Source organism: Sander lucioperca, chromosome 1, assembly GCF_008315115.2.
Source record: "Sander lucioperca isolate FBNREF2018 chromosome 1, SLUC_FBN_1.2, whole genome shotgun sequence".
Taxonomy (NCBI): domain Eukaryota; kingdom Metazoa; phylum Chordata; class Actinopteri; order Perciformes; family Percidae; genus Sander; species Sander lucioperca.
This window is the reverse complement of record NC_050173.1, coordinates 32,885,793-32,909,111: the sequence shown is the minus strand read 5'-3', so window position 1 is coordinate 32,909,111 and position 23,319 is coordinate 32,885,793. Positions and strand designations below refer to the sequence as shown.

Below are 23,319 nucleotides of genomic sequence, written 5' to 3'. Positions count from 1 at the left end.
ACATATATGTACAACTCTATGTACACAGTATGTTGATACAGTATTTGTCCAGACAGAACTTAACATGTGTCATGTTTACCACTAAAAGAAGGATACTAGATTCTGCTGATACTGATCCGATAATCCCTTGAGCATCGCTTCAAGATGCAGCTTTTATTTATTTTACCCTGTGTTTCAAACAGCATGCAAATTATCTTTCCACCTTTCTTAGTCACAGACTATGAGTCACCCTCTAATTGCCAACCCTCACCCCTGCCCTCCTCCCCTGCTTCGTCTTCCATATGACTTTTAAATGGATTGACCAATTAGTCTGTTGGTAGCATCAGATGCTACAAAGTTTTTGATCAATTTAACCAAGGTAGGTCAATGGTAGATGAATGCATTGCTGTGAACCATTTCACTGCTTTGACTGATGGGCAGACTCATTCTCAGTGTCCTCTAATAGGAGAGTAATATATCACAAAGCGGCTGGCTCTTGTTAATCCTATAACACTGATTTAAGTTTAAGTCCAGCTTTGTATTTGTTCAGACTGGATAATAGGGTGAGCAATATTGTGATACCTAAGCCAAATCTGTAAATTGTATTTACAATATCTCCAATTTACTGAAGTGTTGAAATCATTTGTTGTAATATCTTCAATTCGCTGCAACTGTTATCGCTGCTGCTGGATAATGACCCAATGTCCCAAAGGGGATCATTAAGCTTTAATCAGTTCAAGAAATGTTATTTTGCTGTAACCTGAGAAACATAACAGAAAGCTTAGCTGTGCAGTGCAGTAAGTCACCTACTGACAGGAAACTAAGCTGTTCTGTCAGTTTTCTCCTGTCTCTGGTTAACAACAAACCACTCTCACATCTGTACCAAATTAATTAATGGGTAAGTGTGTTGATACACTGACTGTTGTGTCCCTCTACTGTCCTTATCTACATTGGGTTGCCATTGAGATTAACCCACAGACACAATCGTGGACCAGAATATAAATGAGACGGAGGGAGAGTGTGAGACAGAGGCATTTCCCAAAATGATTAAACTCTATTCACTTTGCTCCATTAGCCTCATCCATCCCTCTTTTCTTCCAGCGTTTCATCCACAACCTCCCAAACTGCAGTCTCCGCAGACTCTAAATGAATGGCAGAAACTACCTCCGTCTCTCTCATTAAACCTCTGGAACCATTAACCCACAGCTCTACAGTAAGCACAGCTATTTTGGGTCAGTCTGTACAACAACAGTCAAAAATCATTTGTGGCAGATTGCTCCTCTACTGTGAAACAAACACACAAACACACACACACACACACACACATACCCCACTTGTACCCACTTTACATTCATACATTCATTACATTCTGACAGGTATGGCAGGCAGTTTTTGCTGGGGGATAGTAAGATGATCTCAATGCAGTTACAATAAGGCGTGACATGAACATTAATGTGATGCAACAAAAGCTAATGTAATGTGTATATATATATATATATATATATATATATATATATATATATATATATATATATATATATACACATACACACACATTTATATATATATATATATATATATATATATATAAAATAATATATTAGAGTAAGACACAGTGGGAGGTAAGGAGAGAGGAGAGGAGAGGCTGAGGGGACACAGCAGCCATAAGACTATTATGTTTTTTACGATACACATACAGTATCTGCCTCTTAATACGTCTATATAGCTAAGGATATAGCGTATGAGCACATGGGGGCTTACTGGACCACCAAGCAACCTGTTACACACTCACACACCCTGAAAGCAGTAAAGCTGTTTGCTTTTAAAGTACAGCTCAACCATCTGCTTTGAGAGAGGCTTGGCGGAATACATAACAATAAATGCAGGTCCCTTGTGGTTCATGCAAAGACTTGTTTACCCTCAGGATAACCCTCACACATACATCACATAGTTCCACTATTAAAAACACTGGCTTTTTACATCTGCTTTTAAAAAGAAGATTTAGTTAAAATATTACACAGCCTAATCTTACTTTTATACCACATATATCCAGATTCATAGCTGTATCCTGCTTGGTTATATGGTAATATCTTTGCCATCTAAAGCTCTTTTACAGGCCAGATGTAGAAAACCACATTCAGTATAATTATAACTGGGGCCTAAAGTGACCTGTCACTAATGCTGATTGGTAGAGAATGCGGGAACAACGGAGATCACTCAACACTGATTAAATCCTGACAAAAATAACTGTACAGTACATCAGTCATCCATATTCATCAAGCACTGACATGAATATGTTAAGTAATCACAGCAGGGAATATTTAGACATGGCTGTGAACAATGTCAACAATACTGTATAATGTGCTACAGTAAATCACAAGCAATTTAAGTAATGGGATGGCTGCTGTTTATATGAAATGATATGAATGATACATTTAAAAAATAATAATTTTACACTAGCGATGGCATGGGCAGCTTTTCTGATTTTCTCTATTATGGGGTTTATTACATCATGTTACAGAGATACCTAGCTGTAACAATTCATCTTACAAGAGCGTTTTACTAAAATTCAATTAAATTTTATTTATAGTATCAAATCATAACAAGAGTTATCTCAAGACACTTTACAGATAGAGTAGGTCTAGACCACACTCTATAATTTACAAAGACCCAACAATTCCAGTAATTCCCCCAAGAGCAAGCATTTAGTGCGACAGTGGCGAGGAAAACCTCAGACAGACCCAGGCTCTTGGTAGGCGGTGTCTGACGATGCCGATAAAATTAATGGAGTTTCCTCTAACCTGTTTATTATGTACTTCAAGACAGGTGACTGTGACAAAGTAAGATGGCCGCTTGGCTGTGAAAATGCTGAGTTCAGGGTTTCTTCTAGGATTTCTTTCAGAAGTAGGGGGTAAGTGTTAGGGTTAACAGAGTGATTGATGATCCCAGACAGCCCCATCCCGCTGTGACCCCCGGTGCTGGGGATTGCGTTGGCTGAGGCAGAGGGGTGCACTAGCTAGCTAATTCTTGTGTCATTTGTGGTCTGATAAACAGTAAATTCATCAAATTCAGTTCCCCATATCTTATTTTCCAAGCTGCTGCAGTTGTCATATTTTGCATGAGCGCTCTGTTTCCATGGGAACACAGCCATCGGGGCTTTTGTCCCTGGGGTTAAGGTTTGTCACTCTGCATGAGGAGAAAATGCTGTAGGCTACTCGTGTTGTTATTTGGTTGTCATGACTTCACAAGTGATTGACGTCCTGTCACTGTTCCAGTTGCTCATCCTCAAAGTTGAGAGAGAGCACACGTCCATTCGTTTGAGTTCAGTGGAGCAGACGGCTCCGCAGAGTCATGTAATTGCGCCTTCATGAAATTTCATGAAATTCTGAAGCAGCGGCGGCAATAATTATAATGTATATAACGGAAACACTGGGGTTAGTGGATTGAAGCAGGGACTTTGGCCAGCTTTGGGAAGTGAGTGGGGAAACAAATGACTCATCCTTCGTCTGTTCGCTCTTTGCTCTCCCTGATCTCTTGTTCTTTTTTTCCCCTTTATTGGTGTGGATGCTCTCAATCTGTCACAGCGATTGCCTGGCGGCATTATAATTTGCCTAAATTGAGCCATAATGCCAAATTTAGTTTTGCCTTAAAACCAGATTAACCCGTATGACAGGATGCACATGTGTATCTGTGTGAGTGCCAGTGTGGGTATGTGTGCATTGTGTTTGTATACAGTATGTGTTTGTCAAAAGCCTTAATCCCAGGAACGTATTTTGGAATAAGAGAAAAAAAAAAAATCCAATCCCTTCAAACACTGCCCATGGATGCGACCAGTCATGAGAAAGCCAACCACATGGGCAGGCAAAAGCAAGTTCAGCATGTTGGGCGCAAACACAGACAAACATTAATTTTAAATTAATACATGTGACAGGACCTCATTACCAAAATAGCAACTGCTTTCTCCCTGAATAACAGCACAAGAAAAAAATCTTACATACATGGTAGTTAAGGACGTTTATCGGTTTTAATTATTTTTTTTCAACAATATCTTTATTGAATTTTTTTATATAACAACCCAAGAGCTGAGAAAGGGGATATTGTACAACAATATATCAAGTAGGTACCAGACCAGCCCATCCCACCCTCCCTCCCTCCCTCCACCCTAACAGGTCCGACCATACATTCATACAGAGTGTGTAACAAGCAAAAAAAAAAAAAAAAAGGGAAGAATACTAGCCTTTAGTATAACATAAATCCAACAAGCACAGACAAAATAAGCCTAAAACAAAACTGTTGCAAAAGGGAGGTGCCTAGCAGGGATAGGTAGAAAAGAAATATAAAACAAACAACAAATAAAGCTAAAAACCGCACCAAATGTTGTATTAGCATGTTTAACCATCACCTGACATTGTGTAAATATAAAAGAATTATTGTATTGTGGGCACTGTGTCCACATATGCTAGAAAACCACCCCAGATCTTTTTAAATTTTTCAGGTTTACCCTTCAAATTATACATAATCTTTTCACTCGGTATGCATGATGTCAGTTCATTCATCCATCTAGCAAATGTAGGTGGTAATACATCTTTCCAATGCAAAGCTATACATTTGTTAGCTGTAATAAGGGCAATTCTAATAAATTTGAGTTGGTTTTTATTGACTGACATCATAGATGTGTCACCCAGGAGAATTACTCTTGGTTCTGCGGGAATGGTTAATCCTGTAATGTCATTAAGCACTTTGAGTATAGACACCCAATACAAATTAAGACAAGGGCAAGTCCAAAACATATGTACCAACGTATCCTACTCCCGATTTGCATCTTGGACAAAACTGGAGTATTGAGACTTTATTTTATGTAGTCTTTCAGGGGTATAATATGTTCTGTGAATAAGATTGTATTGTGTGATTTTATGTCTAGAGTTAAAAGAAAAACACTGAGTACTAGTACACAATGATTCCCAAACCCCTTCTTCAAAGTTACACTCCAGGTCTTCTTCCCATTTACATTTCACTCCTAGCTTTTCCCAGCCTATAATCTGAGAAATTCCTGAGTAAAAGTAGGATATAAACCCCCTCACTCCCTGTTTACTGCGCACAAGTTTATCTAGAGGCTGCTCTTTTAATAGTTGAAGAGAGCCACCTTGTTCAGAGATAACAAAGTGCCTGACCTGGAGGTATTTGAAAAAATGAGTGTGGGGTAGTCCATACTGTGATGAGAGCGTCTCAAAAGTCTGAAGGGTTCCGTCTCTAAACAAATTCCCAAAAGTTGTAATACCTTTTGTAAACCATATGTTTGTAATACCATCTCTAAGAGCTCCAGGTAGAGAGGGATTGGAATAGAAAGGGGACTTGTCATAAATAGGTTGGATACAGCCCGTTTTCTTCCGAATTTGCTGCCAGATCTTGTAAGTATGGACAATAACTGGGTTTGTTGTTGCCACCAAGAGAGAGCTAAGCAATCGGATATATGGAACTGATTCCAGTTTCACCTCTGTTAGATGGTTCTGGTTTTAATTATTTTCACCAAAATATACCCAATATTTTTTCAAAAAGGAGCAAATTCATTCTTAACCGATTTTCATCCAGATTTTAGTCCCCATACACCCAAAGTGTTTGTGTTTTCTGCTGAAAGAAGATGATGACCAATGCCTTAGAAAATCTTCCAGTAATAGTATGTGAGGAAAAAACTGAAGCAAATATGCTGCTCATTATGCACTTCAGAGTGAGTAAAAAAAAAAAGATAAAATAATAACAAGGAATGGTTACAATACAATGGTTGCATTGCAGTTGGTACTTTTATAGTCCAATTACCCCCCATATGTTCTGTAAAATTGATTTATCTGTTTATTCATATCTACAATAAAGAACAAATGAATTCACAGATTGTTTATATATATAGTAAAAAACTAAAATAATGATCCCTAAGATCATTTATTCTCACTCTCTGTCAAACATAAGCAGGTGATCTCTTGTCTCAGAGTGACAGACACAAAACATCCCCTTCCATCATTTAACTTCTCCTACACTGTCAGTGGTTTGACATTCCTCCCTGGAGGAAGCGAGCTTGGCAGGCCTGCTCAGACAGACAGTCAGACAGACAGACAGGTAGGGTTATTAAATATGTATTGCAGAGCAGTGATAGGACACCGGGGGCCATTAGCCATGATAAATATATAATCTGGCTCTGCTGCATATTTCAGCTTCCTGGACGATTGGCACCCCAGCATACAAGCCTTCTGATTAGCATCCCAATACTAAAATGCATCTCAATTAGACCGAGTGTCAGCTCTCATTTGGTGAGGCAGGGATCAAGATGGAATGGACCAATGTATAAAAGAACAAATAAATAAATAAGCACTGTGCCAGAGGATGGGAGAGAGGGGGGTCTGGGTGTCCCTGACCAACAGCATGCAGGTTTGTTGATAAATTATGTGTGAGCAGGCCTTAAACTGTAATCACTCCTGGGCTGTTTAATAGCAAAGCAAGGCCAGTCTCTCTTTCTCTCACAAACTCTCATTTTTTCACTCTCTCCAAGATGTTTTGTTTTCTCTCAGCACCACCATTCTCTCCTCTCTCCTTATCCATCTCAGATCTCTTGTTCCTTCTTTTTCTAACCTGTCTTTGTCTCTTTCCCACTCCTCCCTTCCCTGTCCCACCTTCACCAATCATTATGTCATCCCTCTTTCCTCTCTTCCCAGTGTCAATTCCTTTATTTTCCCAAAGATTATTTCCTTCTCGTTCGGTTTCCCTTCTGTGTCCCTTCTACTTTCCATCCTTTCCTTCTCTGATTGTTTGTATCTTCTTGGTCTCTCTGCTACCTCTGCCTGACTATCTCTATCATTTTTGCATCTAAAGGATGTTTTTTTTTCCAACAGGAGACTTCAACCATTTCAAAAATGACAAACATTCAAAATGATTCTTGGCCTGAATTTAAAACACGCCGGGCTGTGACTAGAGCTAAAAGTATTTTCCAAATCTTTGCTTCCAAAACGGTTGCATGACAGTCATCTGCTTTTCCATATTGACTGACAATTCAGGAGACTTAGTCTGCCAAAATTGATAAGTAGCATTTTGGCACAAGGCCCTACATTCCTTTGCTCTTTATCCTGATACTTTCATCGCTTTCTTTCCTCTTCCCACCCTTTCCTGGTGACAGAGTGTGGCTCTGAGTGTGTTGACAGCTAGCCAGAGGGCCAAGCCTGTCGTCACAGCCCCTGGGGAATCAATCATCTGAGCCAGGATCAATACCAAAAGACTGTATCCTGGACCGGCCACTGACTTGGCTGGCAGCATCTGACTGATGAGCAGACACCCTCTGCAATGCTGGGCAAAAACAACATTGAAGGCAGTGCACACACCCATTTAGCATGCACCACTGCATAAACACTGAAATGCACAAATATACTCACACCAAGATATTGTGTCATCAGTCACTCTGAAACAAATACATACAAATGTGTTTGCTCTCTGTGTGCATTAATGTATTCTCATACACAACCTGCAACGTCCATGATGTAACGGAATCTGTCTAGCACAGCCCAGCATGTATCCCATCTCAGTCCGACTTGGACAATGACTCAGACCGATTTTTGTCTGAAACCAAATTTGGTCTTCTGCAATCATTCACAGCCTACTTCCAATTCTTCAGTTTGCACTGCAGAGCCCCGATTGTGGGGCCCCTTATCGACAACATTAGCACACTCTATCCATCACTGTGTGGTCCTCTGCAGGGGAAACCACCACTTATCAGCCCACCTCAATCAAATTAGACAGACATAATAGGGCTGAACAGAGGTAGGGGGTGGACTCAGACTGGTGTGGAGTGTGTGTTCATTGATGTGTACTGCACTTCAAGGGTACAAAACAGACTAGATCATGTGTCCCTGGCAATTATGCCAAATCTAGTGAAAATCACTGAAAGGTAGATTAGGTATGGTGTGAAAAGTGACACAATAATGATATTATAACTGCAGCGTTCTGAAAACACTTCCTGTCTTATCTGCCATCAGATGATATTACTTCTTCTCCTTTGGCAGACCGCAGGTATCACCTGTGACATTAATATGGATAACACTTATCTTTCTTTATATTCACCACCAACACCTACTGAGGCGTGAACAGTGTACTCAATTTCTGCTTGCAATAAGGTCCGTGGACGTTTTCAGTCTGGGCGGACAGAGAATGTCAACACCACAAGGACAAAAGAAAACCATCAGAAACTGCCTATGACTACAAACATAAGTTAAGGTAGATGTTATTTTAGCCTTAGGACTGTTTATTCTCAGCAAGAGTGTCTTGAATTGATGTTTACCAGTACATTAATTGGTGCCACTTCTGCTGATTGTAATAAGATAGTGTCTGACTGGAGATAACATAGCAGCACTGCAATTGTGTGTCACAGCGTCAACATCAAATAGCCATATTGTTTTCTTTATCTCGATAGAAAATATCTCCTGTAGAAAAGATCATTTGGAAAACTAAATAAATATCCTTGTCGTCTTTATTTGAATGCAAGCTGAAGTAGGGTCATCCTTTATTTTCTTTACCTAATAACAGACAAATAAATCAGGCCAATATTTACAATGCAAAATATTTTGATAGAAATGATGAAACATGATGGGTCAAGTCAGTTCTATGTAAATGAACTTGACTTGAATGTGTGTGTTCGTTGCAGTAAAGCAAATGAACATCCATGCATAAACACCAGTGTGCCCTTTCACCATTTGGCTGACGCTTTTATCCAGAGTGCTTTACTGGATTGCCATCCAGGGAATGGAACGTTACCATTGCAGTTTTAGCAGCACCACACTTTGATCCACTATGCTGTATCAAGATTAAATCTTTAAAGCAAAGGACATCCTTACATGGTCATAAAGTACATTGGGAACAGTTGTCTGCCCAGTCCTGTTGCTGGGCTGGAATTACTTACTGTATAATAGACCTTTTAAATGTGATCCTAACCTTTAAGTGAGAAGGAACTAATGCTCTACAGGATTTCACACAGAATGAGTCAGTGTTCTTTGGTACTGTGCACATCTGGGAGTGTTTTTTTTCCCCACAACCGTTAAGTCTGCTATTTGTTAGCAGGTCAGTGCTGAGTTCTGTAACAGGAACAAATTACACACCTTGTTTCTGGAAGAGTAGGCTGCTGACGATTTCAGTCATGGAGGCCACCTTCTGTTTCTGGAGTTTCTCAGGGGGGATGCAGGAATAAAAGTCATGCAACAACTCACTGGAGAAAGAAAGCAGTAGGCGGTGGAATCAGTAATCATCAAGATCATTATACGGGAAGAGCAACAGGTTTGTTTTCTTGAAAATGAGCACTATACATTTTCAGGAATAATTTCCCTACAGATTATTGCATGCGTTTTAATTTGCACTAACTCGGATGAAGAAGACTTGGGATTTTATTTCAAGACTGCAGGGAAATCCCTAAATTGCCTGTGTATCGTTGGATTTATGTTAACATCATTACTGTGATTGAATGTAAAACTTCCTGCTTCAAATGCAAATGTTTGAAATGTGTTACTGTTAACCCCCGTTCCCCGCCCCCCTTAACACGCACTGGAGGTGACAGCAGAAGAAGCTCTGGCTGTCTGGGTGATGTCGGTAATAACATTTTATTTATTACATTTTATTTATTATATTTTTTTAAACAGTTTATCTGCAAAACAACATCTAAAAGAAAACATACAGCAGTGTGTAAATTCTGCAATGTAACGCTAGCACACAGCTGGGACCACCTAAAATTTTTAACTGCACTTAGTAAGGAAGCATAAAGAGTAAGTAACTTTAGCTAGCAAAGCTAGCTAAAATTATCAATCTGCCTCTGTACCAAAACTCTCCCGAAATCTCTTCACCCCTCAGCCAAAGGGATTTAGCCAATATTAATTATACATATTAGCTAGTTGTGTATATATTGTATGTTTCAGTTGTCTGGTCTTGGTCTTTTCTCGCTCTCGATACACTCTGTTTTTGGTAATGACTTGGTCTCGGTTTAAGTGGTCTTGACTACAACACTGTTGATTAATACAGTATTCCAGCCATGTAATTGATTCAAAGATCAAAAACCTGGTCATAAAATATGCAACCACTAAAAGCAAAGTGTAGTGTAGACGTGAGCAAAGCTGTGTATGCTGCATTAAAACAAATAAGCCAAAGCCTAAACACGCTTTAATGAAGACACAGGTTTGAGTCATCCTCCGCCCCAAATTCAATTTTAGAATAATTAAACAGGCTGGTTGCAAGCTCTGATGCCACTTAGAAAGATTGAATGCTCAGAACATGGCAAACCCTCCATCTCTATGTTTTGGTCTTTCTCTCACTTTGTCTCTGTCTCCTTAAATTATGCCGCACAGGTTGCAGAAGCACTTTCAGTAATGGTATAAAAGAATGAAATGCACCACCTCTGCTGCCAAACGCAAAAAAAGGTTTGTATTACTTTTGTGCATGAGCTGTCTTGAGGACACGCTGGGGCACAGTTCAGACTTATCAGGCCCACTGATCATCTGAGCTGAATTTAATTAAAAACCCAAAATGTCAGACTATTCCCACATGGACATACAAAGGACACCTAGCAAACAAAACACAGGCATAGCTAACAATGTCTGCGCTTGCACCACTCAGCTGATCACACTACAATACAAGGGGCAGGAATGGGACTACACAGAAGCTGAGACAAAGCTTTGATGTCCACCTTATGTGCGGTGATTGTAATTCACATAGCTTGCTTTTGGAAACTCTGCCTGAGGCAATTCTGATCAGGAATGCAATGGGGACCTTACTTTCAAGTTTAGATGGCTCGGGTATATTTGTGCGTGTGTGTGAAGAAGTGCAGAAGACAGACAATAGCGGTGAGTGAATGTGTGTGGAAGAGAGGGAAAGAGAAAATGAATAACATAAAGCGAGAATATGTGTGCTGGATTTTAGCCCCTCATCACCTTTCTACCTGCGTATGTGTGTATTTGCTTGTGTGTGTCTGTGTGGCAGGTGTTAAAGTGTAGCACCTCCGTGACACTGTGTTGACATTGAGTCACTCCAGGGACTGAGCTGTCAGATGTGGATAATCCACAAACACACAAAAGCACACACGGGTCACAGAAAGGTGAAAAGAGAAATGATGAGGATGAGTGTGTTTGAAATGGAACCTGGCCAGTCAAGAAAACATAAATTCCTTTCGATAAAGTAACAAGGTGAAATGACAGAGGACAAATAAAGTGGCTGAAATTACCTGGTTGAAAAAAAAAAGTGTTCCAACTGGTGAAGTATATACACTGAGGTCATTTCCTAGACTAAACTGCATATTCTACGTTTGATTCGGGGTCAAAGTGAGGTTAAACAAGCCATTCCAAGTCATTTTGCTCTTCAGGAGGCTGAGAATAACCCCGAGAGAAGAGGTTCAAATGGGTTCTGTTTGATGGTTTCACTGAAATTGTCAATTCACTCAGGGGCACATGGAGGAGGCACAGGGTGTGTTTGAGTGTGTGTCCTTGTGTACATGTCAGTTTGATGAGATTTTTATCACCTGATAAAGAAGGTACGGCTCAACCAGGATGAAATGTGTCGGGGACAGAAGAATAGGGGTCACTGAATAAAGCCAAGAGGAAAACTTCAGCTGAACTGAAAGCTCCAATATATTCTCTCTGTAAGGTGTAGGGCGTGTGTGTGTGTGTGTGTGTGTGTGTGTGTCAGTGAGTCTGTGTGTCTAAAGGAAAGCTTACCTGAGGAGTTTGGCATCAAACACTTTCTCAACATCATGCAGGACTGTTGGCAGGTACTTCAGAGCAGCAACCTGATGACACACACACACACACACACACACACACGCCACAAGTAAGTGTCTTGCAATCCTGTGGAAGCTGTTGGTGAACAGAAGGTGACTTAGTCATCAAACTCTGATCACAAGTGTGAGAAAATATCTGCTGTTGTTTCACAGGGCCACTTGTGTGTCTGCCTAACTTTCTGTGACTCGATCTGTTTGTATGTCTGCCTTGGTGTAAGTAGTTAGAATGAGAGGAAGACATTAAGCAGCAGAACAGTGATAAAGTCAGAATCAGGTTGAAATATCACATTAGAGAGGTTGGAGCATGAGGAGGAGCAGAAAGATGAGACAGGTATATGTAAAAAATAAAAATAAAAAAATAAAAAGTATGGTGTGCAGAGTGAACACGCTTCATTACCCTAAGCAGCAGAGTGGTGGTGTAATCTGTTCTCATCAGGCTGTTGATGGACTCAAAGAGCCTCCTCAGCGAATCCTCAAACTCTGCCTGCTCCTTCCCCTCGTACAGCCTAGGATGACAAGAGGAAATTAATAGAAATGCAACAGAGGAAACAGAAAAGGGTAGAAAGACAGAAGCATGACACGAGATTCAGAAAACATGACGTGACATGATTAGCTAGAAAAGGATGGAAGGATCGAGGAAGGAATTGAAAGAAGACAGTGTCAAAACAAGGATGGACAATTCATTCAGGGTTTAGTTCACAGTATCTCTTATACTTGCTTCCTTCCTTTGCTTGTACCCTTTTTATCATCTGTCACCGCCATCACTTGAGCCAGGCGTGAGTTCATGACTGATGATTTTTATATCTAGTCAATGTATCAAAGTGTATAACCCAAAGGATTATTGTGCAAAATAAGCCAATGCTCCGTCTTACATAGGAACTTGTTGCTTTTCTTTTACTAAAGCATGCACTTATGGAAGATCTGCTTCTAATAAACAGGTCAGGTTAGCAGTCTTTAAGCCAAGCCTTTCATCCACACATTTCATAAAGAAACCTTGTTTTGTACTGACTCATCCCTGTTGTGCTTCAACTACTTTGTTATACATTGTTTTCTAAGAAAATGTGTAGTGATACTGACATATGATAATTTGGTGTATAATAACTTGGAAATCTACTTTTATTGTGACTCCATAACAAACCTACCTTGTATTTTCCCCTTGACAGAGTTTATTCCCGGCTTTAAGGCGTTCTGTTGTTTCTAAAAACAACCAGTGACTCCTCTAGGATGTAAATTATTCTGCAGTACTATAGTTGTTTTTCATCCCAGTTTAAATGATGATTCCAAGTTAGTAATGATAATGTTTCTCTTCAATTGAGCCAGTGCTTTCTCTGCACTAACTCAGAGTAATCTAGCAACAAGTGAAATTACACCAAGATCCTTGTGTTTCTATGGAAATGGGGCATCAACTGAATTAGCTGCAGTTCCTCACTTCTTCTTTCAATAATATGGTTGAAAATTAATTTAACATGAAGGTGCTATATTGCACTTTAACCTTCACGTCAATATTTCATTTTATTAATGAAGCTGTAAGACCATGACAACAAAAGTGTCTTATACTGCCTACATTACAGTAGGTAATGTTAGAGATACCCAGTACACACTTGTAATTCAATGCACTATATTCTATTATAGGGATGCAGAAAACTAATGCAGTATTATGTTGCCATGGTAAAACTAAACATTACAGACTGCAGTGATTATAACAATCCTCCTCTGAATTAACAAAAAAACTGGGTTATCTGTGTTGCTGCAACACCCACACATCCTCTACCATCCCTTCAGTCTAACTTCCTCCACCCCAAGCAAACTTTTTTTTGATTCAGTGGAGCTGTGCTGTTGTTAATTACAATAGAAGTTATGAGTGCTGGAGGGAAGGATTAGCATGTGGCACACTGTGAATTTAGCATGTGGGGGGAGGGATTACGTGGTAACACATGGAGGTATTATCACAGGGCTCTTTGCAGAGTACAGTTATGATTATAGACACATTGTCCTGCTTAATCCAGTGGCCCTATCTGTGCATGAGAGAGTGTGTGTGTGTTTGTGTGTGTGTGTGTGTGTGTGTGTGTGTGTGTGTGTGTGTGTGTGTGTGTGTGTGTGTGTGGAGAGAGAGATAATGTCTAGATGTGTCAGGGTAAGTTGGTGTGATAACACCAGGTTCACACCACACATATATGTACACTTCACTAAAATAGTTATAGTACAGTATAGCATGGTAGGGTACCAATTTAATCCAACTTGAAAGATGTATGTGGAACCAAAAATAAGCCATGGGCTGTTGTTACAACTTCTACACACACAGGCACTCAATACCCACACATGAGCACAACAAAACATATACGTCATACTAGCTCAGTAAACTAATTCTGGAGACAGATGGAGAGAAGAGAGAGAGGGATGAAGGGCAGTGAATCAACAGGGGGTGGGGGGGGGGGGGGGGGCATGAGTGAGAGACACTGAGGAAAAGTCTGAAGAACGGAGGGAGTGGGAGGGAAAGTACAGAAGGAGGACGGCTCAACTGCATGTAGTTGTTGATAAGAAGAGGAAAAGGCAAAAAGAGAACAACAAGGCAAACATGTCCCTTGTGAATTATGAAATCCCCGTCTAATCAAATCATTCGCAAATGTCCCCTTGTTATGATTTATAATTGCAGTTCCCCACTGGAACAATCAGTAAAAATGTTCAATGCAGCAATAAAGTAGTGAGATACAAGGTTTCCTCAGGTTTGGTCAGATTTGACACATTTCGAGTGAATACATTGTGCAGTGACCAACATTGCTCTGATGCATCAAAAAGTATAATAAAAATGACATTGCTCCTCTAAGGCTGATCAGTGAAACTTTTAAAAATGCAAGAATGGTGCAATGAGTCACACAATTACCCTGAGTATTGTCAAATCCTATTTGTGTTTAAGAGTTTATTCATGCAGACAATGGAACAAACATTGTAGACCCCTTAGGGCAATCAGTATAACTCATCAATATAGTGTTTGGACAGCTTGGGATTTCTGTATCTGACATATGGAATAGAGTAAACAGTCTGCCTTACTGTGATCGCAGCTCTTCATGTCATGAACGTTATGTTATTATGAACTATTTCTCAATATTTAGGATATGCTCTCATTATTATTATTATTATTATTATTATTATTACTAGATATTATGTCTTCATATCATGAGATAACAAAGTTAGAAAGCCTTTGTGATAACTAGGAAAGATTACATAATCATAATGTAAGATCTCATTGGAAACGGAAGTAATGATAATAAGATCCTTATTCACATTCATGAGAAAAGAAGTTTCTATTTAAAAAAAAAAAAAGATCCTTATTTTTATGTGACAAGATGAATGCATTGTGCTTCCATAGAAGAAAGTGTGAAAAAAAAATGAAAAGTGAAGTAATGAAGGAAAGAGAAGAGGTGAGATTTAAAGATGAGGGGAGGGATGGAAAGAAAGAGGACGAGGTGAGACAGAGGAGAAATATAGAACATAGCAGGTGCTTCGGGGAAGGAAAAAGAAACAACTACATCTGATGAACCAGACTACAAGGAAGTAATGTGAAAGCTATAGAGCGTGAAGGACAGAAAGAAGGTGAAGGAAAGAGCAAGATGTGGTACAGCAAACATCACACGTTCCTAATAGACTTTGCATGAACATGAAGCCAGTTTGACAAGCTAATAAATCTTCAGTGCCGCCTATTTAACTATTAAAGACTGCTGGTCTTGATGGTGATGATGATGGAGCCTTACAGATGCAGTGGCTCCCTTGAATACCTGATTCTCTGTTGGCATGCCAAGGCCTTATAGGAGGAGATATTTGCTGTGAAAACTTTAGATGCAGAGCAAGTTGAAGTTGTCGGCTGCAGGTAGTTGGGGGATGACAGATAGAGGAGGAGAGAAAGAGAGTGAGATTTATCGCTTCAGAGATACCCAGGGGAGGCTGGCGACTAGAACTCACTCAATCCAGGAGCAGTGGAGCTACACACACGCACACACACACACACACACACTTAGAAGTATGCTTAAATATATGTGTGGGCTATTATACATGCTCATAAACACACACACACACACACACTCATCCACACTAATGCATCCATCCAGTGTGTGCAGGATCCACACAAATCTACACAAAATGAATAAACAAACAAACACAACCACCACATTGATAAACAAACACATCAATTTCGACAAACAAAGCCCAGGATGCCCTCTAGAAGATTAAAAAGACAGACCTCATTGACCAGTGGAATTCAAATGACAAACACACAAACACACACACACACACACACACACACACACACACACACATTCTCAACTCAGTTATACAACCATTAATACACTGCTTCTAACACAACTCAACAATTCACACATTGCATTCTTGAACAAGAACTCAATTATGCACACAATTGTGTCTTATGTAGCAAAAACACAAACACACACACACACACACATACACACAGGTACTCAAGTAGCCCATAAGCAAGACACACTTGCTGTATATCATATTTCTGATCTGTCAGCATCAATTCTTGCACTGCAGTTATAAATGGTGTTTACATTTATCGTATTGTGCAGCTCTCGGCTCAGCACAGTGGGTGTCATAAGTCTCTCCTGCAGGAACTTTGGCTGTCTGGCGTTTCGTTGGCTACCCATTCAGAAGCCCTGCCCTGTCATTAGCTCTCATTCGGACGCTGCACTTCATCATCAATGCTTATTAGCAATGTTAGTGCTTTAATCAGCAGCCTTTTCTCACAGAGCTGTCAAAATCGATTACTCCTGCAGTGTCACTGGGCTCTGTGCGTGTTCAAGGATCTCTATTTGCATCATTGTAGGTCCAAAAAGAAATTAGTAGTCAGTCATAATCATAATGATCAGTCCACAAACACTCACTGAGAGTAGAGCATGCGTGAGCGGACGATGAACTTGAAGATGTACTCGAGGGCTTTAAGGGTTCGGAGGATGGGCTCACACTGTTCACCTCTGCTGGACACATCCAGATACCTCTTCAACACCGACATCAGCTTTCTGAGAGAGAATGATATGAGAAAGAGATGAGAAAGAGAGAGGGTTGGGGGAAGAAACAGAATCCAGGCAGAAAGAAAAGAGAAAAAGGAGAAAAAAAATCTAAATCATTCAGACAGAATTGTCATTCCCTTTCTGATGCTCCACAAGTTGAAGAATGAATCACCAACTCTATTTTTCACTTCCATAGAGCAGAAAGACAGAGTGCAACAGAGTGAGGGTTACAGAACGAAAGAGAGGAAGACTGGCAGGGATGTGGAGGTGGCAAAATGGCAAAATAGTATTTCACACCTCAACAGATGTACCTTTCACACAGCTCACACAGTTTTATTTGCCCTCAGATGCATGGTGAAAAAATCATTCTCCAACACATGCGCACCCCACAGCCGTCTTTAGACACAGACATATTACGGTGTGTCAAAGCAGGGGTTGTGGGTGGCACAGAGTTTAGTACACGTTTATGACCTACCAACATTTCTCTGCCCAAAATTTCAACTGTATAATCTCTATGGCATGCACTACTAGCCTATTCATAACACACAAAAAAACAATACTGTAGGCCTAAAGAGAGTGGAGACTTTTGGCTTTGTGGTGGCTCTATTTCCAGGAAATGGCAGCAGGGGATCACCCACTAACTGGTTTAAAACTACCCAATCCTCTTAAACAATAAAAGTCCCCTTAAAAATGAACTCTAGTCTGGCCTCACTGCTGCCAGGGTGGCCTTGAAATTATTACCAACATTATAACCACTCAGTCTTCCCAGGTTTTGTTTTGGTGCATAGCTTAAAGGCAAGCACAGGAGGATTTATTCTTTTTTAAGAGCAAGAGATATGGAGTGTAAAATGTAGTGAGAGGGAGTTAAAGAGTTTTACATAATAGCCTCTAGGCTGATAGGCGTTAAGCTGCGTTGACCCTCTTAAAGAGGGTGAACACCAACACACTGGCAGGGGAGGGATGATGGAGGGATGATGGAGGGACAGATGAGTAGATGGAGTGAAGAACAGACAAAAAAACCAGTTAAGAGAGCAGGACGAGTCAGAAATGCTTTTAATTTCCTAACTGAAGCTTTGGCAATGCTAACAAATGTTGTCTTAGTGCCCACTGAATCAAGTTAAGTGAATTAACAGAGAGTAAGAAGCAGACAGAAGTGTTTGGTGTTCATGCCTGAGTGCTTCAGCTGCTACTCCACAGAGAGGCAGGGCTAAAACTCAAATCCTGTTCAGTCAAGTGCTCCAAAGGCCAACACACACCTCCAGTGGCTGGCAGCTGGATACAGCGCCGTATTAACATTGGATCTTCAGGTGTCACTTAATTTACCACGATAGGTTTAACTTGGATACCTATGGCATGGAGTATGGCATGTGCATGTGATTCTGGATGGGACAACCAACATGTCTGCATTTCTGGTACCGTACTTTAAGCTGCTCTGTCCAACTTTCTAGGAACCACAAAATAGTTGTTTTCTTCACTCGATGACAAAGTATTTATTGAGATAATCTAATCATAATTCCGAAGAGGTGGGAGAATTGCCTCATGAAAGATCATGTAGAGAACATCGCTGATACACTGCTTATGTTTTCACACAAAAGAAGTATGGTATGTTTTTTGTATGTTTGTTGACATGAAGTCTAACGCTGTCATTACACATAAACTTAGGTCAAATGAAGTACTCTGGCATTTTATGAAGCCCAAAGTAAAATGATATAAACCTTAAATAGCCATTTGAGCTCAGTGAGTGTGGCAGATTCAATAAGAATATGTATTTGCTTACTCAAGACATTAACAGGATGGTTGCATCAGCATACTGATTTGCGACTGACATTTATCTACTTATTATATTTTGCTCTTATACACCTTATATGTTGCTTGCCTACAATGTTTATATTTGTCTTGTTGCTTCTTTCAAAGTCAGAATGCTTAAAATGTAAATATAAATGTGCCTTTCTTTGTCTCATTCACATTAAGTTTTCTTATGAGAAAAATTGTAGAAACATCTGATGCAAGACATTCATGGTAATGAGAATTGTGCCTTCTGTCATTCAGGAAGCGCATACAAAACGTAACAGAATGACATGAAAGGAAGTGGGCTGTGATCCAGGAAGTAACCTACTTGTAGGCCAGTGTAGCGCTGAAATGCTGCTTGATGTAGGCCTCCAACACTGTGTTGAAGTGCTGAAACTTTCTGTCAGCGATCAGACCTATGATGTATATCTGGCAGACAGAAGGAAGAAACAGAGAGACGGAGTGGGTACTTGTTTACATTGCAGTAGACATTTACAAGGCAGATAAGAAGTTATGTACAATCATCTGATAGACATGTCTATTTGGAGAAAGATGGATAGGTAGATGCAAAGATGTCAGACTCGATACGCACAGAGACAGCCTGTCATGAAATCAGCTGCATCTGTTGACAAGCCACACACACAGAGTTACACGCACAACACTATCCAGGTAAACACACACCACACACTCACCAAGGCGTCAAACACGAGGATGTCGTAGTCGTCAGTCTGAGAGTGTTCCATCATGATGTTGAACAAGGCATCCAGAGTGTCCTGGAGAAACTACACACACATACAGACAGAGGAGAGGTTTAGTGAGAGCACACACACACACACACACACACTTATGTAAAGACAGACTTGTATTCACACCACTCACCTTGACCACCTCCTCTCCATCAATGATTTTGAGTTTCTCCAGGTTTTCTCTGAGGAGTTCGGGTCGAGTCCTCCACTTGAGCAGCCCCAGCAGGCCCACTGGAGAGGAGACACACACAGAGTACGTTTTCTGTTCAGCTGTCTTAAACACAGCTGTCTTGCTTAAGAGTGGATGCTGATCAAGGCTATTGTAATGGAAATGTATTCTTTGTTGTAGAATATCAATTTCTAAATTGTACTTTTTCACTTTCTGTCCTTGAACATTTGACAATGGGTCAATCAATCAATCATTGTAAAAGTTATGATTTGGGGTTTTAAATATACAGTATATACTGTATATTATGTATATATTATATATATGCTTAGAATATTATTTTTCTTAGAATTTTGTGGACAGGGTCGATTCATGTAAAAAAAGATTTGATGGATTAATCAACAACGAAAGTAACAGTTAGCTGCAAACCTAACCTAAAATTCTATATTATATATATATATATATATATATATATATATGTTTTTAAAGTTCATCTCTGATTGATAAGCAACAAAGTAGCAATTTGTCAAGTAATAATTTGTCATAGTAACAGTACCTGTACCTCTGCTTAGTGAGACTTTCAGCTGCATATTGAAATCCACAGTTTCTGTCATTAATTCTACTACAGTTTGACATGGGGCAGATTTCCAGGTCTCTGTAGGGCTGCCCGCTTGAAGCTCACTGCTTTTTCCTGTCCAATAATTTCTAACTCACCAAGCCAAGTTGCACATCTGGTGGGTGGCCCCAAACAACACAGTGTGCATGCATGCCTGAGAGTCTTTGTGTGTGTGTGTGTGTGTGTGTGTGTGTGTGTGTGTGTGTGTGTGTGTGTGTGTGTGGGAGGAAGGGGGGGTGGGGGGGGGGACAGGTGATTAATACTGCAGGATAATGTTCATTATAGTGATGGACTGGCTTCCTCAGTAACAGCTGTTACACTGCACCTGTGCCTGATGCACCTTACTGTCTAGAATGTACGTGCGTGTATGCATTTGTAGATGTGGACGTGCACTTCAGTGTGTGTGTGTGTGTGTGTGTGTGTGTGTGTGTGTGTGTGTGTGTGTGTGTGTGTGTGTGTGTGTGTGTGTGCGGTGTGTGTGTGTGGTGCGTGGTGGGTGTGTGTGGGGTCTGCCTGCCAAAGTGTGTAGGACAAAATGACAACACTCCTCACCACTGAAACCCATGTATACACACAGTTCCCCCTATACTGTGCTTACTATCCCATGACCATAACATGTCACACATACCCTCTAGTAGTTCTGGCACCATTAACCTAATTCATGTTATGGAAAAACTCTGGAGCAGCACAACTCCTATTCACGTGAAAAATGTTCGGGAGACTTTAATGACTTACACAGAAGCATTTAATGGAATCTCGGCCTAGGCGAATTTAGGATTAAACAGCACAGTATCCCAATTTCTGAAGTTCCTGTCTTCCTGTAGGTGTATTTACTGTATTAAACTTCATAGCTGGACCTTCAATGTAAACAAAGATATTGTGGGCGCCGTAAACACATATGCTTACCTAATTCATTTACCAAACACCTCAGCACAGAACGAAAACAATGTCAGTTTGACAATACTGCAGTAGAACCTAGAGCCTACAGATGAGTTAACTTTCTCCCCTGACCTTGGCAGGATGGGAGAGCTTGAGGCAGCACTGTCTTATCATACAGCAGTTACGTCTCCCGTCATCTATGGAGACATAGAGCTGAACTACTCCTCTGCCTGAGACAGGTTATAACCTACTGCTGTTATGACCTGAATGAATGAGACCTGGAGTACCACTGTCTCAACTTACATAGCATGAGTTCGTAAGCTGGATATTCCACCACAATTAACATACTGTTGACTCACCGTTGGCTGGACGTCTCCTTTAACCTAACCTTGTCTCAACCTTTAGTCATCATGACTCAACTTTTAGCACTAAACCTAAAAATAACACTTGGCCTAATGAGGTCAGACAGGGTTGCAGGTTACCTGCATTACACTACCAAGTCTATGGGTTTTCTAAGGAGAAATGCAAATGTCCCAACCATTTAGCCCAAGAGAAGACGGTATGCATTATGAACAGTATATTCAGTAGTGATTTCAGATTTCAGATATGTCCTCTACCAATTTCACAGCCAACAGATGATTCATTGTCTTGGCCTGGCCTTATTACTCTGTTGAAAGAAGATGTTAATTCATGTTTTCTGATGTGTCAGGTTTCATTTTTAAACACCCTGCTCCTCATAATTTCTGCCCTAATCTTTCTTCAACCTTTGTGTGTAGAAGGGCGTGTGTGTTTCTGGATGAAAATGTTTTAGCCTGCCAAGTCTCTAGAGTAGCTTAATGTCAGCCCAATGTTACAAAGGGGCTATTTAAACACTGTAACACCTGTCCCACACACATATACAAACAACAACACACATATGCCTACCATTCTGGGTGAGTTTGGTGGAGCAGACCAGGGTGGAGATGCTGAAGCTGTCTCTAGAGCTGACTGAGAGGCCTCCACTCCCTGACACGCTGCTGGAGCTGCGGCTCAGCGTTGCCACCTTATGGAGGTCTCCATGGTGGTGGCGAGTCGAGGGCAATGACAAGTAGCAGTTCACATCTTCCATACGCTTGCTGTCACCCTGAGAGGACAATATGAGGGAGTCATTTTCAACCTAATAATGTTGACACATCAGTAATGCCACACAGATGACGGCACAGATGTTTGGTGGCTTCCGCAGCAGCATTGGGATGAGAATTTTATTTTCTGTTTTTAGTCAAAAAAAATGGAAACACGGGAGAAAAAGACACTTGGGTTTGTTAGACTTGCAGTGATTCATCAGTGAACCCTGAAGGAAGAAATGACAAACAATAACTGAAGTTGCCAATTCCACAGCAGTAATCTTCTGTGATCACTTTGCCTTATCTACCTCTACCTAACTCAACTTTGATTTGTAAACTCACAACTTTGGAAACACTGGGGCCAGGACAGGTTAGAAGAATTAGAGCACAAACTAACTATTGGTACAGTATTTTCCTAAAATGTGCTGAAAAGCTAGAGTGAACACAAAGAAGGGAAAAGGATATGAGGAAAAGAGACAGGATATCTTGGCATATTGATTTTCTGTTTTGTTTATCCGTTTTGTTTACGTGATCATACTTTACCTACATTACATTTTCCATAAATAAATTTACTATCTTCAGGTCATAGATTCATTCGGGCCTCAAACCTCAACTCTGCCCTCCTTAATGCCAAAGCAGTAAGTAATAATGAGTGGGTGGGAAAAAGCAGGGAATAAGAGATTTGAGCCATGAGTGGCACAGAGATGGAGAGGAATGCAGGGATAACGAGATATAATCGAGAAAGAGGGCACATGCGGACCATCCATTTGGTCTTTGAGTGAATCACGAGTAATTAATCTTCATTGCGTTTGGCATTTAATCAATAGGGGGATTCAGTCTTAGCTTAGGCTCATTTGGCAGGAAATCTATTTGGCTTCACTCAACCTGCGTGGCCATAATCTCCGGTCCAGACTCACTATGTCTGAGTCTGCTTTGATAATGGTTATAACAACTGTTACAGTATATACCAGAGAACTTCAACAGGGGGTCCAGGACCACTAGGGGGTCCTCAGAGTTACTGCAGGGGGGCCACCAAATTATTGTTTGATCATTTTTTTTCCTTTCTTCTCAAACATGAATCCAACATCTTAATAGTAAAGATATATCTGCCTTTTTTTGTGATTTGTTTTTTTATTATTATTAACACAACATTGATGATAGGCTTACTGGCCTGTAAGGTAGCCACTTAGGAAGCATCCACAAATACAGTTAAGCTTAAGGATTCACTGTGCCACATGT

The 23,319-nt window shown here is 40.4% G+C and overlaps 1 protein-coding gene across 2 annotated transcripts in view; it reads right to left on the bottom strand.

Annotated features, from left to right (window-relative positions):
- LOC116052431 (dedicator of cytokinesis protein 2) overlaps nt 1-23,319 on the bottom strand; it is a 100,328-nt gene that overhangs the window by 64,898 nt on the left and 12,111 nt on the right. For both annotated transcript variants that reach the window (XR_004105595.2, XM_031303145.2), the window contains exons 17-24: nt 21,902-22,100; nt 19,450-19,547; nt 19,263-19,352; nt 18,899-18,999; nt 16,657-16,791; nt 12,162-12,270; nt 11,703-11,773; nt 9,108-9,214 (exon numbers count right to left, since the gene is read on the bottom strand). Coding sequence is in view for 1 of the 2 variants with exons in the window: in XM_031303145.2 (XP_031159005.1) it covers nt 9,108-9,214; nt 11,703-11,773; nt 12,162-12,270; nt 16,657-16,791; nt 18,899-18,999; nt 19,263-19,352; nt 19,450-19,547; nt 21,902-22,100 (910 nt within the window). In the remaining variant the exon portion in view is untranslated. The remainder of the gene's footprint in view (nt 1-9,107; nt 9,215-11,702; nt 11,774-12,161; nt 12,271-16,656; nt 16,792-18,898; nt 19,000-19,262; nt 19,353-19,449; nt 19,548-21,901; nt 22,101-23,319) is intronic.